This window comes from Pholcus phalangioides, unplaced genomic scaffold (assembly GCF_987345545.1).
Source record: "Pholcus phalangioides strain wild (caught in Gottingen) unplaced genomic scaffold, Ppha-v1.0 ptg000016l_1, whole genome shotgun sequence".
In the NCBI taxonomy this organism is placed as follows: Eukaryota; Metazoa; Arthropoda; class Arachnida; order Araneae; family Pholcidae; genus Pholcus; species Pholcus phalangioides.
In genome coordinates, this window is record NW_028301609.1 from 1,014,184 (window position 1) to 1,036,588 (window position 22,405).

The 22,405-nt window shown below is 37.3% G+C and overlaps 1 protein-coding gene across 1 annotated transcript; it reads left to right on the plus strand.

Moving 5' to 3' along the window:
• Positions 1-3,311: 3,311 nt before the first annotated feature.
• LOC149074851 (serine/arginine-rich splicing factor 4-like) lies at positions 3,312-19,720 on the plus strand. The gene is made up of 8 exons (XM_089245788.1): positions 3,312-3,427; positions 5,293-5,429; positions 6,313-6,383; positions 6,544-6,648; positions 7,071-7,140; positions 15,434-15,507; positions 15,604-15,720; positions 18,393-19,720. The coding sequence occupies exons 2-8, from the start codon at positions 5,307-5,309 to the stop codon at positions 18,685-18,687; spliced, it is 855 nt and encodes a 284-aa protein (XP_089101914.1). The 5' UTR covers positions 3,312-3,427; positions 5,293-5,306; the 3' UTR covers positions 18,688-19,720.
• Positions 19,721-22,405: the final 2,685 nt, after the last annotated feature.

Sequence of the window (22,405 nt, forward strand, 5' to 3'; positions counted from 1 at the left end):
TTTATTTACATGAATCACCATTTTTTCGATCATAAATTTTATACTTGTTCACTGGTGAGGTGCGTAATGGCACCTGCCCATGTATGTAATATATCTTTCTCAAGCTCAATAAATGGTTAGGTTCCTCGGAGGCACCCGAGTCCCCTGAGACAATGTGCCGAGTGAGACAGAGCCTGGGTGTTTCTCGGTTCCTATCACTATCACCAATTCGTTAGAAATTCCTCAGAGGAATATGGACGAGGTGCATGTATGGTTCAATAGAAGCTGTGATGGTACCTTCTACCATCACACGGCGATTGGCTGAGGCAAGATTACACTCTCAGCGGCCTTTAAGACGCCTTTAACCATATGAAAAAAACATAATCGTCTGTGATGTGTCGTTTCCAATCATCATGGCTGCCAGCGGACTGGAACCACATAGTGTGCAACAATGAATCCCGCTCCGGTCTTGAAGCAAATGCCCATCGGGCCCGTGTGTGGAGGGGCTGGGCCAGTGGTCCTAATAGGAACGCCGGAACATATTTGCTCGTGTTGCTAGAGCAATACCAATTGAGATTCAGAAACGAAGGAGAAATGGTTCGACGTTTGTTCTTCTATTTTTCATGACTTCTGACTGTGTGAGAGAATTTGTGAAGAAAAAGAATACATAAATGACTGCAAATAAAAAGATAAGATACACAACATTTTAATTATCACCATGAACATAGGCGAAAGCAAAATTTTCTCGCGGGGGTGGGAGGGTTAAGTTTTTTTTCCCTTCTGGGGGGGGGGTTTACGTTTTTACCTGCAAAATAACACTACAATTTTGGCTCAAGGGGGGTTAGAACCCCAACCCCCCACCCCCCTCTTGCGTACGCCAATGACCATGAAGTTATCGTCGAAAACACAAGGAAACCCCTCCGCTACTACTTTCAGAACGCATGTGAATAATCATTTCAGTATTCTATATTTACAGAAGACAAATCTCAACAATGATTCTTGTGCATGAAAGAAAAAATGATTCGATAAACGAGATCAAACACTGATTGCATGCACCATGAAAATTGAGACAAAAATGTCTCGTCCATCTCTTTTCTGAACATTCGCGTTCACAAATTATACATCATGTTGCACAAGGGAAAAGTGAATGAAATTTTTTAAGTAATTGAAAAAAAGTATTTTAATTAAATCACTACATTTATTTTAATTTGCGTGTTTTATTCATTACTTTTCCGTACTACCAACGGTAAAAGCCACCGCTCCCCCCCCACCCACGGAGAACCTATGAATTCATAGAATCAGAATTTTAAAAGGTGATGCCTGCCCTATTTAGGTCCATTTGTCACCAATGAATTCATGTTTGAGAAGTCTGCACACTTTTCCAGACGTCTGGCTTGCTCATTATCCCCCTAGGGGGGATAATAAAAATTCAGAAATTAAAGGATGGGATCCCCCTAGGGGGATAATCCCCATCCTTTAATTTCTGAATTTTTATTGATGTTGGAATTGTTTCTTTCAATTACTTTTGATTCATCAAGTACAAAATTTTTATTGGGGTTTCAGGATTTTTTTTTCTTTAATTAGTTTTGTGTTAATTTATTGAATTGTGTATTTAGCATTTTTTGTATGGATATTTCGCAGCATTCTTGTATGTTTTGAAATAATGGATGCCGATTCTTTCCCCCCACCAAATATATAAAATCGGGCAAATATTTATCGTGTCTGAAACTGTTGAGACGCACCGAGCCCCTTAGATAAGGGCGGGAGTGTCGTCAAAAATAATGGGCCCACCCAGGCACAGCTCAGGGTCTAAAAGAAGAGTCTCACAAAAATTAGATCCGGTTGAAACTTTCGACAATTTGCCTAATACGGCCTCAGAAAAATCACTTGGCCTGGGGGCCCATCGAAGATCCTAGTGCAGGCAGCGTTGGAGGATGTGTGGGGCATCTTTTACACTTATATATATATATATGTCAGGAGTTCTCTCAAACTTTTCCCACCCACCGCACCTCTTTCTCTAATCAACACTTATCCGCGGCTCCCCACAGAGCAGTTTAACAAAGAGTCTCTTCGAAAAACCTTTGCAGGGTGCCGCGGCACAAAGTTCGAGAACCCCTGCTTTATGTATTTGTATCACTTTCTGTTTTCAATGTAAGCTTCCCCAATATTCTAAAACACTGTACTCAAATGTTCCGTGACTTTACTGTGTGGTGATGGTTGTCAATTTAAATTATCGGAGAACTTGAAACGCGAATCCGACTAAATCATCAACAATCCAATCCAAAAAACTGTAAAATACATACGATAGAATTATTCGATTTCAGAAAAAGGAGCTGGCAAGTAGCATGGTTTTAAGGAACTGATGATTAAACCCATTTTCCACCACTTTATCGGTTTATAATAGAATTTCACAGTTTTATGTGAATATTATGAAGGGAGCACAGGCAGTGCCGTCTTAAGACATGGGCCTACTCGGGTGCGGCCTGGGGGGCCTCAGGAGAAAGAGCCTCACAAAAATGAGATATGGTTAAAATTTTCGAAAACTTGTTTGGTAGGGCCTCAGAAAAATTACTTGGTTCGGGTGCCCACGATGCTCTACGAAGTTCCGCAGAGGAATATGGACGAGGTGCGTGTATGGTTAGGTAGTATTACTAGCCCATGGGCCAGGAACAATCCCTTTTTTTACATCATAAATTCACCATAGTGGGGGGGCCCCGTAATAGTCTGGCCTGTGTTGACCAAAGATTCCAGCCTAGTGGGCTTTGCTGCAGATGTGGAGGGGGGGGGGGGTGCACATGAAAATGTGGACACATGTGCGTGCGCCCTTGACAGTCACTTATATATATTCACAATAGATGGTGCCACTTTGATAACAAAGACCAGCAATTAATATTTTCTAACCAAAACGGAGCCACTTTTTATATCTCTATGGTATTTTCTGTAGAGCGTGCTCTTTAACGGTGGGCATTATTGATGCATGGGATCAGTGGGCATTATGATGACTCCCCTTGTGGGGGGGCCATGATCTGTGCTCCCCTTAAGATCTGTGCTCGATAATTTTGAGATTGATTTTGGCTGGAAATTTTTTAATGATCTGGTAACTATGGTATTGTTCGTCCTCATTTAGGGAAAATTTGAAATAGCTCGCCAATTGTAATGAAATGTTTTCCTCCGATAACCACAATGTCCCGTTTTTACCTCGATAAAATATGGTCCCGCAATGAAAAATTGATTCTTCCACATTTGTTGTTTCTACCGACGTCATTGCGAGCGACCAATCAAACGCCTTAGTTATAATTTTTTTTTTTGCATCCCCGCTACGAACAATAGGGAAGGAAAGACGCTCGATAGCGGCCATTTTTACTGTTGTGGCGAGAGTGCGTAGTTGTGTTTGTTTCTCCAGTGAAATATAAATAAATCCAAGCTTTTAACTAGACGGGATCCGATTGTAAGTGCTCATTATCCATTTTTTTTAATAATACAACTTATAAATATCCATGTAAATAACTTGTTTGAATTATCAGCAATAGTATTGCGTTGATTAGGCTTGTGCTTGCGATTATTTAGTGCTGTAAGAATTTCTATTTTTATTCGCGTAATGGATCGAAGTTTCATCAACTATTATTTTCGAATCATAATTATGATTATGTTTATTATTATGTTTATGATATTGGATTTGTATATCCCGGCCGAGGAAAACCCATGGTATTCTATGGGAATCGCTGTAACGCGCTGGTCATGCTTCCTTCCATCTTGTTTATCCTCGTGTTTGAAAATGGCATCCATTAACGATTTTGCTGCATGGATCGCATGATTGACTTACCCCACATCCTGTGTATGTTTCCAATTTTAGTATGTACTAGCCCAAACGTAGTATGTTACCACACATCCTGCATGGCCCTAGGTTGGGATTTCTGGGCCCCCCCCCCCCCAAGCCAGATTTTCACGGGTCCTTATATGGTTAATTTATAGCATGAAAAAACAAAAAATGATGGTATTTGTCCTGGGGCTGGAGCACTGTGGGCTCTACCCTTGTGAGGGTCATACTTTTTCAATGTTGCTTTTTTCACTGTAATAAGTCTCTCTATTGGTCGGGTGGGATAAGAGTTACCAACCAGATAACCGTTCAGGGCCGGTATTACACTATAAAAGTTTGATAAAATCCCTTTTATAAAACTCGAAAAATTCAACCAATAAAGTTCATAGGTTACATTCAAGCAAATGCAACTGATAATCTTATTGGTTGAATTTTTCAAGTTTTATAAAAGGACTTTTAGGAAACTTTTATAGTGTAATACCAGCCTGACAAAAACCAAAAGAATTGCGGAGAAATCAAAACATTGCGGGTTTGAACATATAAATCATAAGTTTCACAAACTGTTTGATCCATCACTTCCTAAAATTTTTTCCCTCATTGCCCCCCTACCCAAGTGAATCCACGGGATCCTAATCTTATGTTAAACCAGTGGCTTTTATCACCCCCTCCCCTTAAGCCATTCCCATTGATCTAAATTATGGGAAAACTTCCATATTTAGGTTTTTTTTCCAGTAGGACCTAGTGCAAATCCAGTATTAGGTTTTTTTTTCTTATTGTTTCATTAGGGATGGAACAAACAGTTTGTGAAACTTATGATTTATATGTTGAAACCCGCAATATTTTGTCAGTCTCTTCCACAGCCGCTTTTGTATTCCTCCACATTTGGTCACGCATGTCTTTGTTATTGTATAGGGAGTTCTCACTCCAGTTTCCTTATACTCAGTGCCTAAAACATCTATGATTTATGGCAATCTGTCACGCTCTGAGCTAACATAGATTGTGGAAGTGTCATCCTCAGACTTTTAAGCGCAATAATTTTTTAGCAGCATTGTGATCTGGTGCACAAGATTTGCCGAGTCCTAGTGTAAAGATCAAAAGTAACACAGTGTAAAAAATATATTGAAAATGATATGATCATATTTTATGATATTGTGTATATCATCTGTAAAGAAGTCTCTAAGGAAGGTGGTGTGGGGTAGGGTTTAAGCTAGATAAAAAAATTCCTTTCGAAACAAGCGAAAATGAGGAGAAAAGCTTTAGCAAAATGGTGCAATGCTAATGTAATGATTGATGGTTGGATGTCTATTCGTTCCATATCTCCTGTATGCATTTTTACAAAAGTGGCTACCACTTCTTTTGCATTTTAAGACTTTCTTTCTCATTTTGCGAAAAATGCGACTGTAGCAGCTTAAATTCTGGTGTGGGGTAATTTTTTTCATACTCTGTTCACAATTAATAGTTAATTTACCTGTTATAAATATATTTACCTGTTTCAGAATTACTGCCCAAGATGAGTACCAGAGTGTACATCGGAAGGTTAGCTTATGATACACGAGAGAGAGACTTGGAGAAATTTTTCAAAGGATATGGCAAGATCAGAGAAATTCTGATAAAGAATGGGTTTGGCTTTGTGGTAAGTTGGCTGCTTGAGACTTCCTCTCTCCCCCCCCCCCCATTATTATTACAATTTTGAATTTCTCGCAGTGGTGATATGTGCAGAATAAAATTGTTCAGGTCTGCTTTTTTTTTAAAGACAAATTCTTTTATCATGTATTGAAAAGTTAAAATACGTCTCATTCAGTAACAAATAATTGACTGGAATTAAGAACTGAAGATACAGTGAAACCTGTCTGTAACAACATTTTAGGGACCTAGTTTCAAATATCGAAAATATTTGGCAAAAGCCATAAGGAAAGCTCTGTGGGGGTGGGGAGGGGGCTCTGAAAACAAAAATTCAAAATTTATAAGGTTGAGCTTTGAATACATTTTTTTTTTCTTCTGGAGGGAAATTCTTGCGTTTTAGTCAGGGAAATGGTCAGTAGATCTTACTGGAAACTTGAATTAATTAATATGGTACATTACTTTTTTGATCGAATGGTTTTTTTTATGTGAAACAAAAACTGCACAATTCAGTTAGGCATTGTGGGTGCCTTAGACTTGTTCAGCGAAACATAGCTTTTTTGTGTAGGTGCCAATGCTTCAGACTTTTATCTTTATTAAAATTGTTTTGTGAGAAACCAGATCGTCAAATTGTGTTTTCCTTAAGTCCCAAAAGCAGAATGTTTCCCATTTTTCTGAGCTGTTGGCTGACTGGAAATATTTTGTAGTAAAGGGGTTCCTATAATTTTGTAGTAAAAGTTCTCAAATAACATACATTTTTCTTTAAATTTTTCCAGATTGTTCTGCAGTAGTACTGATCGGTGAATCCCTTAGGAACTAGGAATTCCCTTTTTCCAGTCGTGTATTAGTGCGTATGATTTAATCCTTGTATCAATAATTAATTTCCTATTTTTCAGGAATTCGATGATTTCAGAGATGCTGATGATGCAGTTTACGAACTGAATGGAAGAGAGCTATTGGGTGAAAGGTGAGATTTTGAGCTATGTGACATAACGCTGTACTTTGAGTACCGATATCTTATTTATTGTCTTAAAATTTGTATCCGCATTCATTTCACTGAAATTCTATATTGTGATCTTTTTGTACTTTAAGTATGTTATTAATGAGTCAGGTTTTTTCTTTTTCAGAGTTATTTTAGAACTAGCTCGTGGACCTGTCCGCAGAGGTGGTGGTGGGGGAGGAGGTGGTGGTGGTCGTTTTGGACCTCGTCGCCGTGGAAGCTGGATAGATAAGTATGTGTAAATTATTTGCTTGGAGTTTTGCTCTTGTTTATTTTCATCTAATATATATTTCTCGGCCAAGGCTTACGCTAGAGTTTATACATGCCTCATAATGTGGACCAGAGGTTGCTGTGCACCTTTGTTTTAGATAAACAGGATGTCAAAACATCTGCAGTTTGCTGAAGCAGGTGGATTATATCGTATACCTTGCGCACACACACACAAAAATGGTTACTCGTGTACTTTGAAAAATATATATGCTCTTTATTTCGAGGTGTTTGATTTTGAAGAATTTCTTAATGTTTGTTGCAATTCTGTCTTCGCAGAATTTCATTGCTTTGTCATTTTGTAAAGAAAATTTTTCATTTGGAATTACTGTGCACATAAAAATTTTGCACATTTCAGGATCACTGAAATCCTTTTTTGAATTGCAGGTATGGACCCCCAACTAGGACTGAGTATCGCTTAATTGTTGAGAACTTGAGCAGTCGAGTAAGCTGGCAGGTATGCTCTTTAGAAAATTTATTTCTGTGGCTCTTGTATTCTGCTATTTGGCCTTTCATTTTCAAATCAATTTTTAATTTCTGTAACGTGATATAATGGGCAGTGTTACCTGAAAAAATGATTTTAAAGAATAATTTCATTCCTCTCCCACATTTTGAGGGGAAAATGTTAAAAATGGAGTTTTTTTGGGAAGCAATAACTCAATTGGCATGGGGGGGGGGGGAAACCCTGAAATTTATAAGTATTTTTTCTCAACAAAGGGGGGAATGCATGAATCATGATTGTAGATACTTATTGGTGAACACTGGCGAAAGGCTTTTGACATAGTTTATTCTCAGACCTATTGAGATTCAAAAGCATCCTAATGCAGGGTTCCCAGCGACCTAAAAAGAAAAATAGAACATTTGGCAAAACTCAGGGGTATGGAAATATTTGAAAAGGGAAAGTTCTAATGGGGAGGGGGCAAATTTGAAATTTGGAGTGTTTAGATTTTTAATAATATATCTTCCAGAGTTTAGGTTGGGCAAATGATCTATCAGATTTGCTGGGAACCCTGTAATGTAATCTCAACCCTTTAAGAACAAAGAAATTAAATTTAAAATAATAGCAGCGGGTTGGTCAAGTCATTTGGGGGGGGGGGTGGTCGACCCCCAAATGGGGTCACCATTTCAAGGTGTGGTAGCGCAGGTCAATAAGAAATTCTCTTACTGTACTAAAGGATGTTCATAGGTGTTTCAAATTTATTACTTAATTTTGTCTTGCCTGAATCTTTGGGAATGAAGAGATACATCAGAAATATTGACATGACCAAGATTGTTACCTGCAGAAAGTCTACTATTGAGCTGTTAGCTCACCAATCTATCAGATCATGTTGAGACACTGCTGTCTAATAAATTATAGGTCCTTGTCTAATTAGCCCTTTGTACAGAAAATGATAGTGGTATGGCAAAATTGATTAAATATCACTTCATTTCAAAAGCAAATCTCAATCCCACGTAGGAATCTGATAGGTTAATTTTCCACCGGGTAAGAAGCAAATGCAGAACACTTTTACAACTTCAAATTCACTTGGTCCCTCGACAAACATTGATTTAAAAAGTTTAGCACTTAGGCCACTTTGCCAGCACTCTTTTAAGAATATCTGAATGGGTGGCTCTTGATCTCGTGACCTGCCAAGCTTTTCTTTAGCAACCGAGAGCAGCTAAAAAGATGTGATACAACAATGGTGACAACTATGTGGACAAAGTACCGTGTTATCTTTGACACAGAACATCAATAGACTGGAATAATACTATTTACTAGACAGGTTTTCGTTTGATAAAGGTGCATCTCGATGGGACAATCTTCTTATTCTGTCTCATCTAGTGTCTGTTTTAGACAGGTTTCACTGACAATAGATTTGGACATTTGTGTGAGCAATCCTTCTAAATTCATTTATGTATCCGTAGACGCAGGAAGATTGGTACAATGTGAATCGGAAGGGATCACCCCTTCCAAGAGTGAAATTAAATATAGGAAAAAGGGTCTGTACCATTAAAATATGAGATCAAATATGAACCTACACAAGTTTCCCATGTTGACATATTGCCTTGGATCTGTGGCTGCTGTTACTCGACTATTTTGTCATTTTCCGTATTACATGGAGATGAGGTTAATCTGTAGTAGGGAAAGCCCATAACTTTTATTTTTACCAATGATTGCAACTCTAATTTATACATTGCAAAAAATGAACTTCCAGGTTTAGGATTAGAACTAGAGAAAAATTTTGAAGACATTATTGGGGGTAGTGACAGTTATCCCTATAGGTTTTTAGTTAGATGACTAAAAACTGATTTCCCTCAAACAGCCGATTTTTTTTGCCTTGAATGTCATAGTTCATAATCACAAGAAATAGTCATTGTGATTGAGTCAATGTGAAAGAATATTTTAAAGAAATGAAGCAATTCATTATTTTTCGAAATTGTGATTCAGGAATGTTTTGTTCTATTGAATATAATTTACAAAGATTTTTCACCAAAATAAAATAGCACCTCCAGGTTTAAATAAATTGAAATTTTAATTTTAAATTATTGACTCGCCCATGAAGGGGGAAACGCATCAGTGGGGGCGATCGATGCCCATATTACTGATGAGACGATCTGGTTGTATGCTCTTGACTCGAACGCTTGGGCCGGTTCGATGTACTAAGATGAGAGAGAGCCCTCTTGTGGACGTGTTTACCAGAGGAAGATAAGCCAACACTTGGCCGCTCCCCCCCATGATGTGATGGTATAAGATGAAAGCTAATGATGGATGTGAGGGGCCAATACTGATGTTAAACATCATCGCTGCCTCTGGTTGACCAAAATGATGATGATGAGGGATGTTTTGATGTCTTTCTGATGTTTAGCCTGTCGAACAAAAGGTAATGATTATAGCATTACTACTACATGAATTCAGTATAGCAAAGTTTTTTTTTTCTTTGAGATATTATTTATTTTCCAATTTTTTTTCTTCCTATTTCTGTTGAAGGTTTTATAAATTAAGCTTTGTTTCTTACCTTTGTTTTTCAAAATTCCGATTTTGGTACATTTTATTTGATGTTCTCGTTATACAACACTAGAATATTCCTAAACAGTAGTGAACTGTTCATCGAATTTCAATATAGAAAACATTTCATAAAATCAGAATTCTAGTGGAAGAACTAGTCATTGTTCGATAAGGATCTGTGTACTTAGCATCAAATTTTGGTATTTTTTTATTGTAGTTCAATAAATTCAGTGAGCACTCGTTACTAGTGTAATGTTCGCTATTTCTAGGTAGAAATTCTTTCTGAATTGATTCTTTCTGAGTGATTGTAGCATTCTGGTATTGCTGGAAAAAATTTCCTTTCTATTTTTATATTTAAATTAACTTTGTTTTTGGTTCTGATGTGTTATTTAGCTGTATTACAACAGCCACAATCAAAGAGCTTCATTGCAAAAAAAAAACTTTTTTTTCCCTCATGAAAGAAGTTTTTACTTTGTTAATTTCTGCTTGATTTAATTAAGAATCAAAAATTGGTTTTCGGCACGTTTTAATTTTTGCCAAATTCCAGAACTCTGGCATAGATTTTCAAATACCCATTACAGGGATTTTTTTTCTTTTTCAATGATATCATTTTTCTGTATGTCATTATGAGGATGTGCACATGGCAGCAAGTCTCTCCCCGTAGTGGTTTTTCATCTTCACTTTTTTTTCCTTTGAGAAATAGAAACAGATTAGAAAGACATACTAACAGATTTCATATGCATCATCCGAATGGTTTTTATGTACTGAAATAGCTGTTAATGTTTGAATTTATGTGCCAATGTATCACAATTTCCTGTCTATAATCCACATATTAAAAAAAAGTTGGAAAAAACTTTATAACTGCTACTATCTGATACCTGGCGACATTGCCCGTCCCGTAAAAAATTTATGTATAGCTTATTAATTATTTCTTAATCAAAAAATTCTGCATTAAGTAAAAAAAAATTATTTTTAAATATTTTAATTAAAAACTTCAGGCAGTCGTTTGTGGATACACAATATTTGTTTTCATCTGGTGTGTAGATGTAAAAATTTTTAGGATTACCAACAAGCGAACAGGCACCGAAAAGCTGTCCGTGAGGAATACAGGGCTCAGGTGGGTTGATACCTGCCACTGCTAATGACTGGCCTTGCGCTTTGTTGATTGCCATGGCAAAAGCTAAATGAATCAGGAACTGTAATCGCTTGAAAGCGAATGGCATTTCTTCAGTGATAATTTGGATACGTGGAATGAAGACGTCTTCTCCTTTGACACAAATCCAGTTAGAATTGTTTGCTTCAATGATGTAATTGTGCAATTTCTTCACACAGTGTCTCTGTCTCTCCAAATTTCTTAAGAGAATTATAGGTGCTCCAACTTTGAGGACCAAATTGTATGGTAGCACACCCGGAATATTGAAAGAATTCAGAGATTCTGTAGGATAAAGAACTGTCTGTCACAATGTCAACCAATTTGTAAGATGTGGAGTCCCGGAATAATTTTTAGGATTTTTTCGTTGATCTCGTTCACACATTTTTCGGTGCCAGAATCGCTCTCTCACAAACCCACGCATGGTTTCTGTGATTTTGTTGAATGTTTGGAAAGACTTTGTCTGCAAGTTCTTGAACTGAGTTTAACAACTGGCAAAATCCATTTGGGAACGTAATCAGTCTGGTGCTTGGGTCTACGGGAATTCTCCCATTGCCAAGTTTGATCAACTAATGTAAAAGTTATAGCAGTGCTGAGTCATTTTGCAGTTGAACTTGCATGTTGGTGGATAATGGTAATTCTTTACCTTTGTGCCAGAGTGTGGATTTAAGGCAAGCATTGAGTTCATCAGCTGGGGGGTTTGGAGTTTTAACCCCCTCCCCCTTGAGCGAAGATTGTAGTGTTATTTTGCAGGGAAAAATGTAAAAACCCCTTAGAAGGAAAAAAAATCTGAAACCCCCCTCGAGAAAATTCTGCGTACGCATATGGTTGTTAGTGATGTCATATGTCCAGCTTGTGCTGCAAATATTATTCAAACACCTTTTTAAGCATTTTTTAAATTGAAACTATACTTTTATGATTGACACCCTATGTATAGGCTAGCCGTAATACCTGGTACTTTCCGGGTTTTCTTCAATTACTGGAAGGAAAAGTGACAAACCATTATAAAGGAATAAACTGTTATAATGGCAGCATTAAAGATGTGGCAAACCATTGGAAAGGCATATGCACATCTGAAACACATTGTTGAGAACCATTGTAACCAAAATGAACGTTCCAAAAGTGATTGTTGGGGCCCCAAAATCATTGTTGGCCGACAGTTTTAATCCTATTTCAGGCATTTGCCCGGCTCTGACGAGCTTTTACAGCATCCTAGGGTTCGACCCCGGTCCTGTTTGGTATATAATCAAAATCTGGCGATGATCGATCTAAAACTGTAGATTTATATAAAGAACAGACATACATACTTTCACATTTATATATAAGACCTGCATTTCATATTCTCCTGATCAGAATGAAGAATGATGGGTACTTCTTTTAAATGTGCAAAAACAAGCTTTTCAATTTCTGGGGATTTCGTTGGTGATGAAATAAATTCTTTCCAGAATTCTTAGAAGTTGCTAACTCCTGTGGCATGTGAGCCATATGAGCTTATGGACGGAATTTCTCATAGAGATGAGTTGATAGTGATTTGACCGAATACCAAATATTCGACTGCCAAATATCAATTTTTTTTAAATTTATCATTATAAATAAATTTTTTTTTAATTAAAAACATTTTTGATAATTTACAGGGAAAATTCTGGTATTTATTTTGAAATTAGCTTGATTTACATAAATATTCGGCTGAATACCTCAGCATTATTCGGCCATACCAAATATTCGTCCCATTTGAGTCATCGAATTTTTTAGTTGCCATACACTTATAGATGCTAAAAAAAGTAAAATAAAATGCAACACTTTTAACACTCCCTAAAGCTTGTTTGAGCATGAGGAAAATAAAAAACACAGCAATAGTGGGAACCTATAGCTGTCGCTGGCGGGATGCTGCCAAGATGTTCATCAGGCTGATCAGATCATTTTTGCCTGCCATCAAATGATGTCATCTTCTGGGGGGGGGGGAGAATTCACATGTAATAACCTAATAACCAGATTTTACATGAGAGAAACATGGAACTGAATGGAAATTATCTTAATTGAAATATGGACATCGTGTTTGTGAATCATCGTGTTTCTATGTCATACATTACATTCATCAACTTGAGCATTCTTGCTGCAATCTTCCACTGACTGATAATAGAAAGACTTTCCTCATAGTATCAAAATTTGCATGTATGGATTATAGGCAGAAAATTATGGTAATTGTGTGTGATTAGAATAAGCTGATGGACCAGGGTTGGGCTTTTGCTGGCAACAGTAGAAAATATGGGGCAAAAATTGAAAATACAGCTAAAATATAAAATATAACCCTTGGAATCGGTCCTTATATCGTCTAATGTTAAAATAGCAAGCTATTGTAATGTTTGCTCTTAATTTGGAAATAAAGTTTAATTTTTAACAAAAAGTTGGAAATTGCAATATAAATGTGAGTTTAGTTAATGATAGTGCTTGTTGCATCCTTAAGTACTGATCACTTGACTGACCCTTATCATAAATGAAATGAGTAAGAATTTTCTTACTTCTGGGAATACAACTCCAAAAACTAGTCCATTCTATATCTCCTTATCTGGGGTTTTTGAAAGAGTTAGGACTTCGGATGTGTTTTAGAATAAAGGCGTACATATTACAGGGCTCCCACTCGTCCTACTTTTTGGTAAAATGTCCTACTTTCTCGGTTTTGTCCTACTTTTCCTACTTTTTTACCAAATCCTATCGACAAAATTTGTGTAATTGAGCAGGAAATTATTGATATTGCCAAATAATACAAATGTTGGAGAATGCAATTAATAATTCTGCCAAAGCAGAAATATCATTTTTAAGTTAATTTAGGGGGGGGGGGGTATGTGGACCATTTGATTGATTAATTTTTCATTTGCTTAGTTTGAGGGTTCAACAAGTATAGTAGACATTAAAAACTTCTGTCTGGATGGAAAAATAATTTTGTATTTATTACTTCATGGTCTTGGAAAGTAACTTTCATCATTCAAAATTATGGTGCAAATAGGTGAAAAAACAGTTTGCATTTCAAAGCAGTTGGATACATAGGCCTATTCTAGGTTTGGTGATTCTGATGCTACCCAATAGCATTCATTTGTCTTCTGTATTTTTAAGGCATAAACAATATTTACAATGCTCAGCGAAGAGCTAGAAATGAAAGTGCTTCATTTGTCAAAAATGATTACACTGGCATTGAACAGTAAAATGTGAACAAAACAGAAAAATTTTAAAAATGATTAGCGCCGCAGTAAAACTATCTGGTTCACCTTGCCTCATATACGTCGGATCTTGTAATTTACACATTCTGCATTGTGCTTTCGAAAGTGGTCTGAAAGGTGCGTCGTTCTTAAAAATGTACATCTTCGAAATTTGCTGTGCCTTGTCGAAGAGAGTTGACAAGCTCGTCACTTTGGAAGACTATAAAATATAATGTAATATGTATGAGGAGAGACAGCAAAGAATTATCTGTGGTTGCTAGTGCACTGTTTTGGCCGAAAATTGGTTTTGTAACCAAGTCATCTGTCATTTTGTTTTAGCTTGACTGAAATACTGCTAGGGGAAAAAAAGTTGGTTCAAAATTAAAAAAAAAATTTAATTATTAAAAAACAATTTTTTTTCAAAAAAAATATTTTTTTAGGGATTTTTTTCCATTATGCTATGATTATGTTGTCTAAGGGGGGTTACCCTCCCCAATCCTACTTTTTAGTCTTGCGTTTTCCTACTTTTTCTCATTTTTTGAGTGGGAGCCCTGATATTAGAATGAAAATGCAAGCAAAATATAAGTAGCTGTGGTGTAGAGCACACATGTTCAACAAATGACCCACAGGCCAAATGTGACCTTTAGAGTCATCTTATGTGGTCCACGGCATCATAATTTTTTAAAAATGATCCTAGCAGCACATTTACAGATCCTTTAAGTGACAATTGGCACATTCTCGTATCATTTAAGTTACCTACTGTATATTTAATCACTTGAGTGACCCGCTGTACAATTTGAGAGCACCTAAATGGGCCTGCGGCACGCTTTCAGATCCCTTAGAGTCGCCCCTCCGCAGGCACTGCACGTCTTCCTTTCAATGAAATGGTCCTCTCTTCTAAAGATCGAGCACCCTCAATATGGACTGGTTTTTTGGTTCACCCTCTGTTTGGCTAAGGGGGTGTTTAGGTAAATGCTTTTTCGAAAACGTGGCTCTATATTCATTGCACTCCTGCATTATCTTTCATGTTTTTTGGGTTTCATTAACAACTTGTTAATGGGCAAGTTTGGCACAAGAATGGCTTTTATTCACACTCATTGCCAACCCTTTCATCTAATTGAGAGGGAATCAGTTGGCTTTCCAGAGACAAAAAAAACCCATCTATTTTAAATGTTTCATTTTTTAAAGTAAGCTAATGTTTTCCAAACTTTGTTTCATAAAATTAAAAGTTCAAATTTTGAATTCTTTCAATTTTTGCCAAGGCAGTTTTCCCCATAATTTTTTACCACTGCTGCAAAAACTTGCTAACCCTGTTGGTGGACAATGCTTTATTTTATGCTTGGTAATGGTTTTTCAGTATTTTTTAACTGAATTTTTTGATACTTTGTCTAATCTTCCCTCCCGTTTATTTTGAATAAAGGATTTGAAAGACTTTATGCGCCAGGCTGGTGAAGTGACTTACGCTGATGCTCACAAGCAGAGAAGAAATGAGGGGTGAGAATATATTTCTGATGTCATTTTGATTATTTATACCTTTTAAGTCTCTGTAGTTTTTATATATTTTTCAATATCTCTCTTTTCTTTCAATAGTGTTGTTGAATTTGCCTCTTATGCTGACATGAAGAGTGCTCTGAGCAAGTTGGATGGAACTGAGCTGAATGGAAGGAGGATCAAGTTGGTTGTGGATAGACCACGTCGCAGCAGGAGGTGGGTCTTCCTTTTTTTTCTTTTCTTTTTTTAAGTATTGACATGGTTAGTACAGTCCTTGAAAAAAAAAAATTTTTAAGGATTCTGTGAGAATCGTTGAAAATTTTGTGTTTTCCGAAATAGTTTTCGCCACTTTTTTTTTACTCCGTAAGTGGTCCTTAAAGTGCAAAGCACAGGGGAAAAGCCTTAGCCCCATTATTCTTAAGCCGGGTTTTCGTAGGAGCAGGTTTTCTGTGCCGCATACAAAGTGAATCGCCCAGCATGACGCACTGTCCACTCACCAATAATAAAGCCAGGTTTTCCTAGGAGTAAAATTTCTGCGCAGTGTGAAAACTCTGATTGGTTAAAAACCTGAAATTCAGTACACAATCGCGTTGTGTGATTATGTAACACGTTACTGTCGACACGAAATGATCCAGTTCAGTTCATGCTGCGCCAAAACCTATGTTGGAATGTTTTTCCTTTTTTTATTCTCTGTGCACGTGGAACCGCTCTGCCCACCAATCTTCCCGGGGGCATACCGTGTGACGTCAGCATAACTTGATTTCAAGGCGCTTGGAAAGAAAGCTCCTTGGTTAAAAAATCATCATTTTATGGAAAAGTTGGTCGGCAAAAAAACGTATATACTTACAACAAAGAAACCCCCCCCCCCCCTCACTACTATTCTTTCTTATTTCCCCACGTGCTCACTCGTTCTTTCATTTTCATCTTATTTTAAAATTGATCCTTTATTTTATTTGTTTTAAAAAGTTTTAGTCCTAAGGACCGAATTCTTTTCTTGGAGCATCGAGCAAGTTACATTTGTTGTTTGTGCTATTGTTACTTTTGTTAATTTTTTTTATGTTATTTGAAATGGCAATTTAAGAGAGCCCGTGCAGAAGCTAACTTACGCGCAGCGGGAGAATACCAAAATGCGTATTATTAATACGCTTTGTAGAATACTCTTGTAGCTGGCCAAGGTTAAAGAAACTCGCAGGTATTTTGAATTTACTTAAAATAAAAAAATCATCCGTTTGAAAATCGCGATCTATCTACAAATAAAATTCGTATTATTTTTCTAACTGGATTTAAATCTCAGCAAGAAACCGTGCCCCAAAATTTGATCGAAAGGAGAACTGTTTATGAAAAGATCACAGAATCCTGCAATTCAACATTTAGTTTAACACAATTGTTTCCAAATCAGATGAAAATTGGTCATCAGGCTGATAAAAACTCAGTTAATGCGAGCCGTAAATAGAGGCGGATTTAGCGTTGGGCACACCAAGCGCGCCTTTGGCTCCTACTTTACACTTTTTTCCTAATTTAAAGGGCCTAATATTAAATTTTTTTATGCCTGCGCCGTCAACTGATCTTTATCCGCTTCTGGCCGTAACTTAATTTAGATCATCTTCACGATTCTGATTGTTGACTTAATATCGACATCTTGCGCTCCATTCTTGATGTGTAAAAAAAAATCCCATTTTTAGACCTCGGAAGTTGGAACGTTTTTGTCTCGAGTCGCTGTTATGATCGCAATAGGAGAGGGCGGGGGTTTGGTTCCACGGGTATTGAACGAGGAAAGGTGCCGAGTTTACTCTTTTTCCATTAAAAAGAGTGGATACCGGCCCGGGCGATAGTAAATTTTTGTTCGTACTTTCGACCCGGGTTGCTGCATACCGTGATCAGATCCAAAACTGGGGGTGTGGGGGGGGCAATGCCTTGGACGGTGTTTTTGATGGAAATTCAAGAAAAAGCAATAAAAATTCCTTTGCAAAATTATCGAATTTTACAGTCAAGGGGCAGTAAAATTACGTTTACCCTCCAGAAAAAAACAATTGTATTACGGTCATGGTAAATCGGGTGTCCCCGGGTGGGGGCGAATTCGCTGTTTTTGTTTGTTGAAAAATTACGGGAGGAATCGGCGCTAACGTGGCGACTTTTTCTCGCGCTAAAATAGGTAGCACTGACTGCAGCATCCATAAACTCTGTATCAACCGCATTTATAAACCCCGTATGTCGTTGATTTTCGTGTTCATTTTATCCTAATTTTCCGTATTTCCAGATATATTTCTATAGATTTTCGCATATTGCCGCATATTAGGTGGATTCATTATAAATTATGTATTTTTTTTGTAATTTTTTATGTGCTCTGTCAGCCATCTTGAATTGACTACCGCAAAACGGCGATTCCTTGGCGCGAAAAAAAGTCGCCACGTTGGTGCTTACAAAGGTTCATGGGAAATTTACCAGGGAAGGCTGCGGTGTCTCTTTTTCTGTTAAAAATTACGGGGGGAGGGGCCAAAATTATACTGTTTCCAGGGGTGGCAACTCTACGCCAACACTGCGTCAAAATTAACATCTTGCGCCATCCTGCTCCAATAGTGTATTTTCGTATTTTTAATATATATGTATGTGGCCTCCTTTATTCATTACGGATAATGTGAAATAAAATAGGTAGAAATGTAATCTGTTGTAATGTTAATCAAAATTAAATGTGCCTATTCATGTGAAAAATATGCGTTTGTAAAAAAAGTCCTTGAATTTGTAAGTTTTACCTTGAAAAATGCTTGAATAGTCCTTGAATTTTTTTTTTTTTTTCCGTTGGAAGAGTGCGAACCATGATGTGATAATTAAGTGTCGTATCCCAATTTGTGTTAAGCTGTATATATTGATTGTTATTTTTCAAATTGCAGTAGGTCACGTTCTAGGTCTAGCTCACGATCTAGAAGCCGTTCCCACAGGCGCAGCAGGAGTCCGACTAAGTCTCGTTCCCGATCACGTTCAAGGTCCCGTTCCAAATCTGGTTCTGTAAAAGAGGAGAAAGAAAGGAGTCGCTCCCGTTCCAAGAGTGGTAGCAGAGGGAGATCTCCTTCTCGTAGCCGTTCCAGATCACCGCCACCTGCCATAAAAGAAGAAAAAATGTCCGATAGTGAAGCCAGGGGTGATTCGCCTCATAGCGATGCCAGGTCTGAAAATAATGTCGAGTAATATACAGGATTCAGTTTTTTTTTTTAGTTTTGTCATTTTCTTTTTCGAATGTACATACTTTTTTTTTGTTGCCATCTAAAAATTGATGCCAATAATTCTTATTTACGGAGAAGTCTTCTGTAGTGTCAGTTCTTGGTTTTGATTGCAGAATTGTATCCCAATAATAGCCATTTATTCAAAAAAGGCACATTTGGAACTGCAATGGGTTTTTCATTGAGATACGTTTTTAACATTGGTGTATATTTGGGAGATGTGACAGATTCCAATAATCAATACCTTGATTGATTCTAAAGTTATGGAGTCTGAGTTAAACAATTTTGTGCTGGGACATATACAATGTGTTAACGATAGTTCATTTCATTTAAGAGTGAATTCCTTATATATCACAGTTAATTTCTATGATATTCTTGCTTATTGTTGATGGTTCTTATAAGTCTGTAGGATAGTGGTGTCGTGACTTTAATTTTCTTGTATCTTCAGATTTCACTTTATAGTTTTGGCTTTATTGCTCTATTTTCAAATGCCTTCGTTATGTGCGGAGCCTGTGCTCATTTTTTCTTTGCTTGTGTCAAGATATGGAATCGCCAATCATTAGACTATGTTGTTTGTATACAGTGCTTGGTTAAAAAAGATTTGATTATTCTCGTCAGATTTGCATGCCATGTTAAGTAATAATGTCTGTATTCTGATTCGAGGAAATCGTAAATCTGAAAACATAACTTCAGTTTAAATGAACTAAAGTTATGTTTTGAGAGGTCCGGCTCAGAAATTCCCTCGATGTTTCGCTAACATGTTTTATGCTTTATTTTTCAGTGTGAGGTATCTGAAGTACTATTATTATCGTTGAGTGCATATTTCCATGCAAAGAAATTCGTCTTGTTTTTTTTTTATTATTATTATTCCGTTGGAAGAATGAAGCAGCATTTCTCTTTTGTGCCAGTGAATTCCGAAAAGGATTTGTTAATCGGTGTCAGTACTCTCTAATGTGTGCCCAAAAAATTTTAATCGAATAAAAAGACTGTCACGAAAAAAATTGTCTTTTATTTTCTTGTTTTGAGCCTGTGTATTCACCTTTTTCTGTATATCATTTCTTGGAAGAGGGAAAAAAAATTTAAAGTGTAGTGTTTGCAGTTGACATATGAACTCAAAGGGGGCTATTCAAGTAATATATAAGCAGATTTTCAGCCATTTTTGACCCCCTTTCCTGTATCAGCAAAATTTCGTCAGCATCTCAAAATATTTCATGCCTTCAAAAGGGGGTGGTTGATGACTTAAGCAACCTTGAAACCCCCCCCCCCCCCGATGCTGACGTAATATTTGAATGACCCCCAAGCCTGCAGCTTCCTTGATAGCTGTGGTTCCCAACTTCGAGGCGCGGATGCGAGTCGATCTTCCCATTAAAGTGTCTCCGCAGAGAGCAACAGGCCTACAACGTTACAATTATTCGTTTGTTACACTATTGAGTTGAGAAAAAACTCTGTTTAAAAAATTCATTGCAGATGGCAGCATCGCACAAACTTCAGGGAAGGTTCACTATACATTCCAACATGTACCAATTCGTTGTTTCAAGTTCCTCCGAGGAATATGGACGAGGTGCATGTCTGGTTTAGTAGTAGTAACTTCCCTGATGGCGGTAACTGGAAAAAATATAGCCCTTAATCGGTTTTTAAATTTTTCCTGATCTGCCACATTTGAAATTGTGATGCCTTCTTAAAATTGTCACCTATTAAGAAGCTGGTAACTGCTGCTGCTTCCCCCCTCCCAAAATAAAAGTTTACTACACCCAACAATTTTATTTCCCCCACTTGATAGCCACACACGTAATAGGCGTTTTTGTATCTAGGAAGAGAATATACTTTTTTGGGGGAAAAAAAAGCCTTTTTCTCGCGCCTGCTCTTATCTAAACTTGAAGAGCTGATTCCGCCCATTGGCAGTTGATCGATTGGACAAGGGGGGTAGAAAACACATCTTTTTACAGTAAAAACAAAAACTTCAGTGCGTTTTTAGAAGCGAATATTTCGGGGCGGCTGAAATAAAGCAGGTCAGGTTTTATGGGATATCTCAGGATTGCCGCTGAAAGGATTGAATACAGTAAAACCTCAATTATCTAATACATTTCTAACAAGACAATGTGAAAAAAAAATTTAAATTTCCTAACACGGTTGGCACTGATTAGAATCGTGGATAATGTCGTTTATGTAATGTTATTACTTATGCACAGAACAGACCTTCATTGTCATCACACAGGATTTCCGTTTGTCAGGTTTTCTTGCATAATTTTAAGCAAGATTGAACCCAGGGACGCCGGAACATATTTGCTCGTGTTGCTAGAGCAATACCAATCACTATTTGAACATAGCTCAAATATTGCACTGAAAGAGCTTTTTTTTTTTAAAATTAAATTTTTGAAAAAACACCCTTTCCTTGTGAGTTGCATGGCTGTAAATAGCTCCTTTTGTTTGCTAGTCATTTCTCGTCCAATACACCCTGTATATCCATTAAGCATGAGAATAAAATGAGCATCATGGAATCTGAATACCACAACGGCAGTCACAGCAATAGACTTGAGATAGTACGCTTCATCGCTGACTTCAGTTGATTCTAAACCCTTTGAGTAGCACTGCCACTGACAAGATATCTCGCCGCCTTATTTTAGCATTGACAAGCCCAAATATTTTGTAAAGCGAATCCCTCTCTCAGTGGAACACTTTTCCCTATACCAATGGTTCACAAACTCTTGTCGACCACTGCTCCCTTGCCTAATTCACGATTCGCCGGGGGCTCTTCAAGATAGATTAATAGACATTTTCCCATATAAACTTTTCCCGTAACTGCTTCAAAGCATAAATAGGTGCACAAATGAATATATCATGCTTGCCGTGACACCTCACATAAAGGTTGGCGATGCCCCTAGAAACAGAGACGCACAATTTGAAAAAGCTGCTCTATACCATAGGCGGAGATAGACTTGGAAGTGGGGGGGGGGCACGCTAATAATGATGTCAATTCCTATATAAATATATACATTAGATTAGTCGACTCCACCTTTAACGCTGGGGGAGGGGGGGGGGCATGGCCCCTGTATCTCCGCCCATGCACTGTACCAGTGATTCCCAACGTGGGTGTTAACGCCCCCTTGGGGGCGATGGAATGGGGGGGCCGGGATCCCATGGGTTAGATTGCGATGGGACAAAAAATACCCATTACTTTTTCATTAATTTATACACATTTACTGCTGAAAATCATAAGGAAGCTTATTGCTATTTTGCCGTGTAAAGCGATAAAAACATCAATCAATAGTCTCATCGATGTAGTTACAAAAAACAAAAAAAAAGTCACTGAGAAAATAAAACAAAAAAATAATAATAAATGCAATAATGGGACATAGCTTTGTTATCTGAAGTTTATACCACAGAAAATCAAAATACTGCAGAATCGTTTATTCCAGCGCTATTACCAAAAGTTCACCATAAGTATAAATAAACAAATACACACAGAAACATGTATTGTATTTAAAAAAAACCATCCTAATAAAATGAGATGCTGTATGTATATATTGAGATTCAGAGACGAAGGAGAAATGGTTCATAAATGACTGCAAATAAAAAGATAAGATGCACAACATTTTAATTATCACCATGAACATAGGCGTAAGTAAAATTTTCTCGCGGGGGGGGGGGGGTTTACGTTTTTACCTGCACAATAACACTACAATTTT

What these genes read in the sequence shown, in the direction of transcription:
- LOC149074851 (XM_089245788.1), top strand. Translation starts at nt 5,307, where the DNA reads ATGAGTACCAGAGTGTACATCGGAAGGTTAGCTTATGATACACGAGAG. An exon ending in CGTGGAAGCTGGATAGATAA is followed by an intron (nt 6,649 to 7,070) that starts GTATGTGTAAAT and finishes TTTGAATTGCAG; the next exon opens with GTATGGACCCCCAACTAGGA. An exon ending in AGACCACGTCGCAGCAGGAG is followed by an intron (nt 15,721 to 18,392) that starts GTGGGTCTTCCT and finishes TTCAAATTGCAG; the next exon opens with TAGGTCACGTTCTAGGTCTA.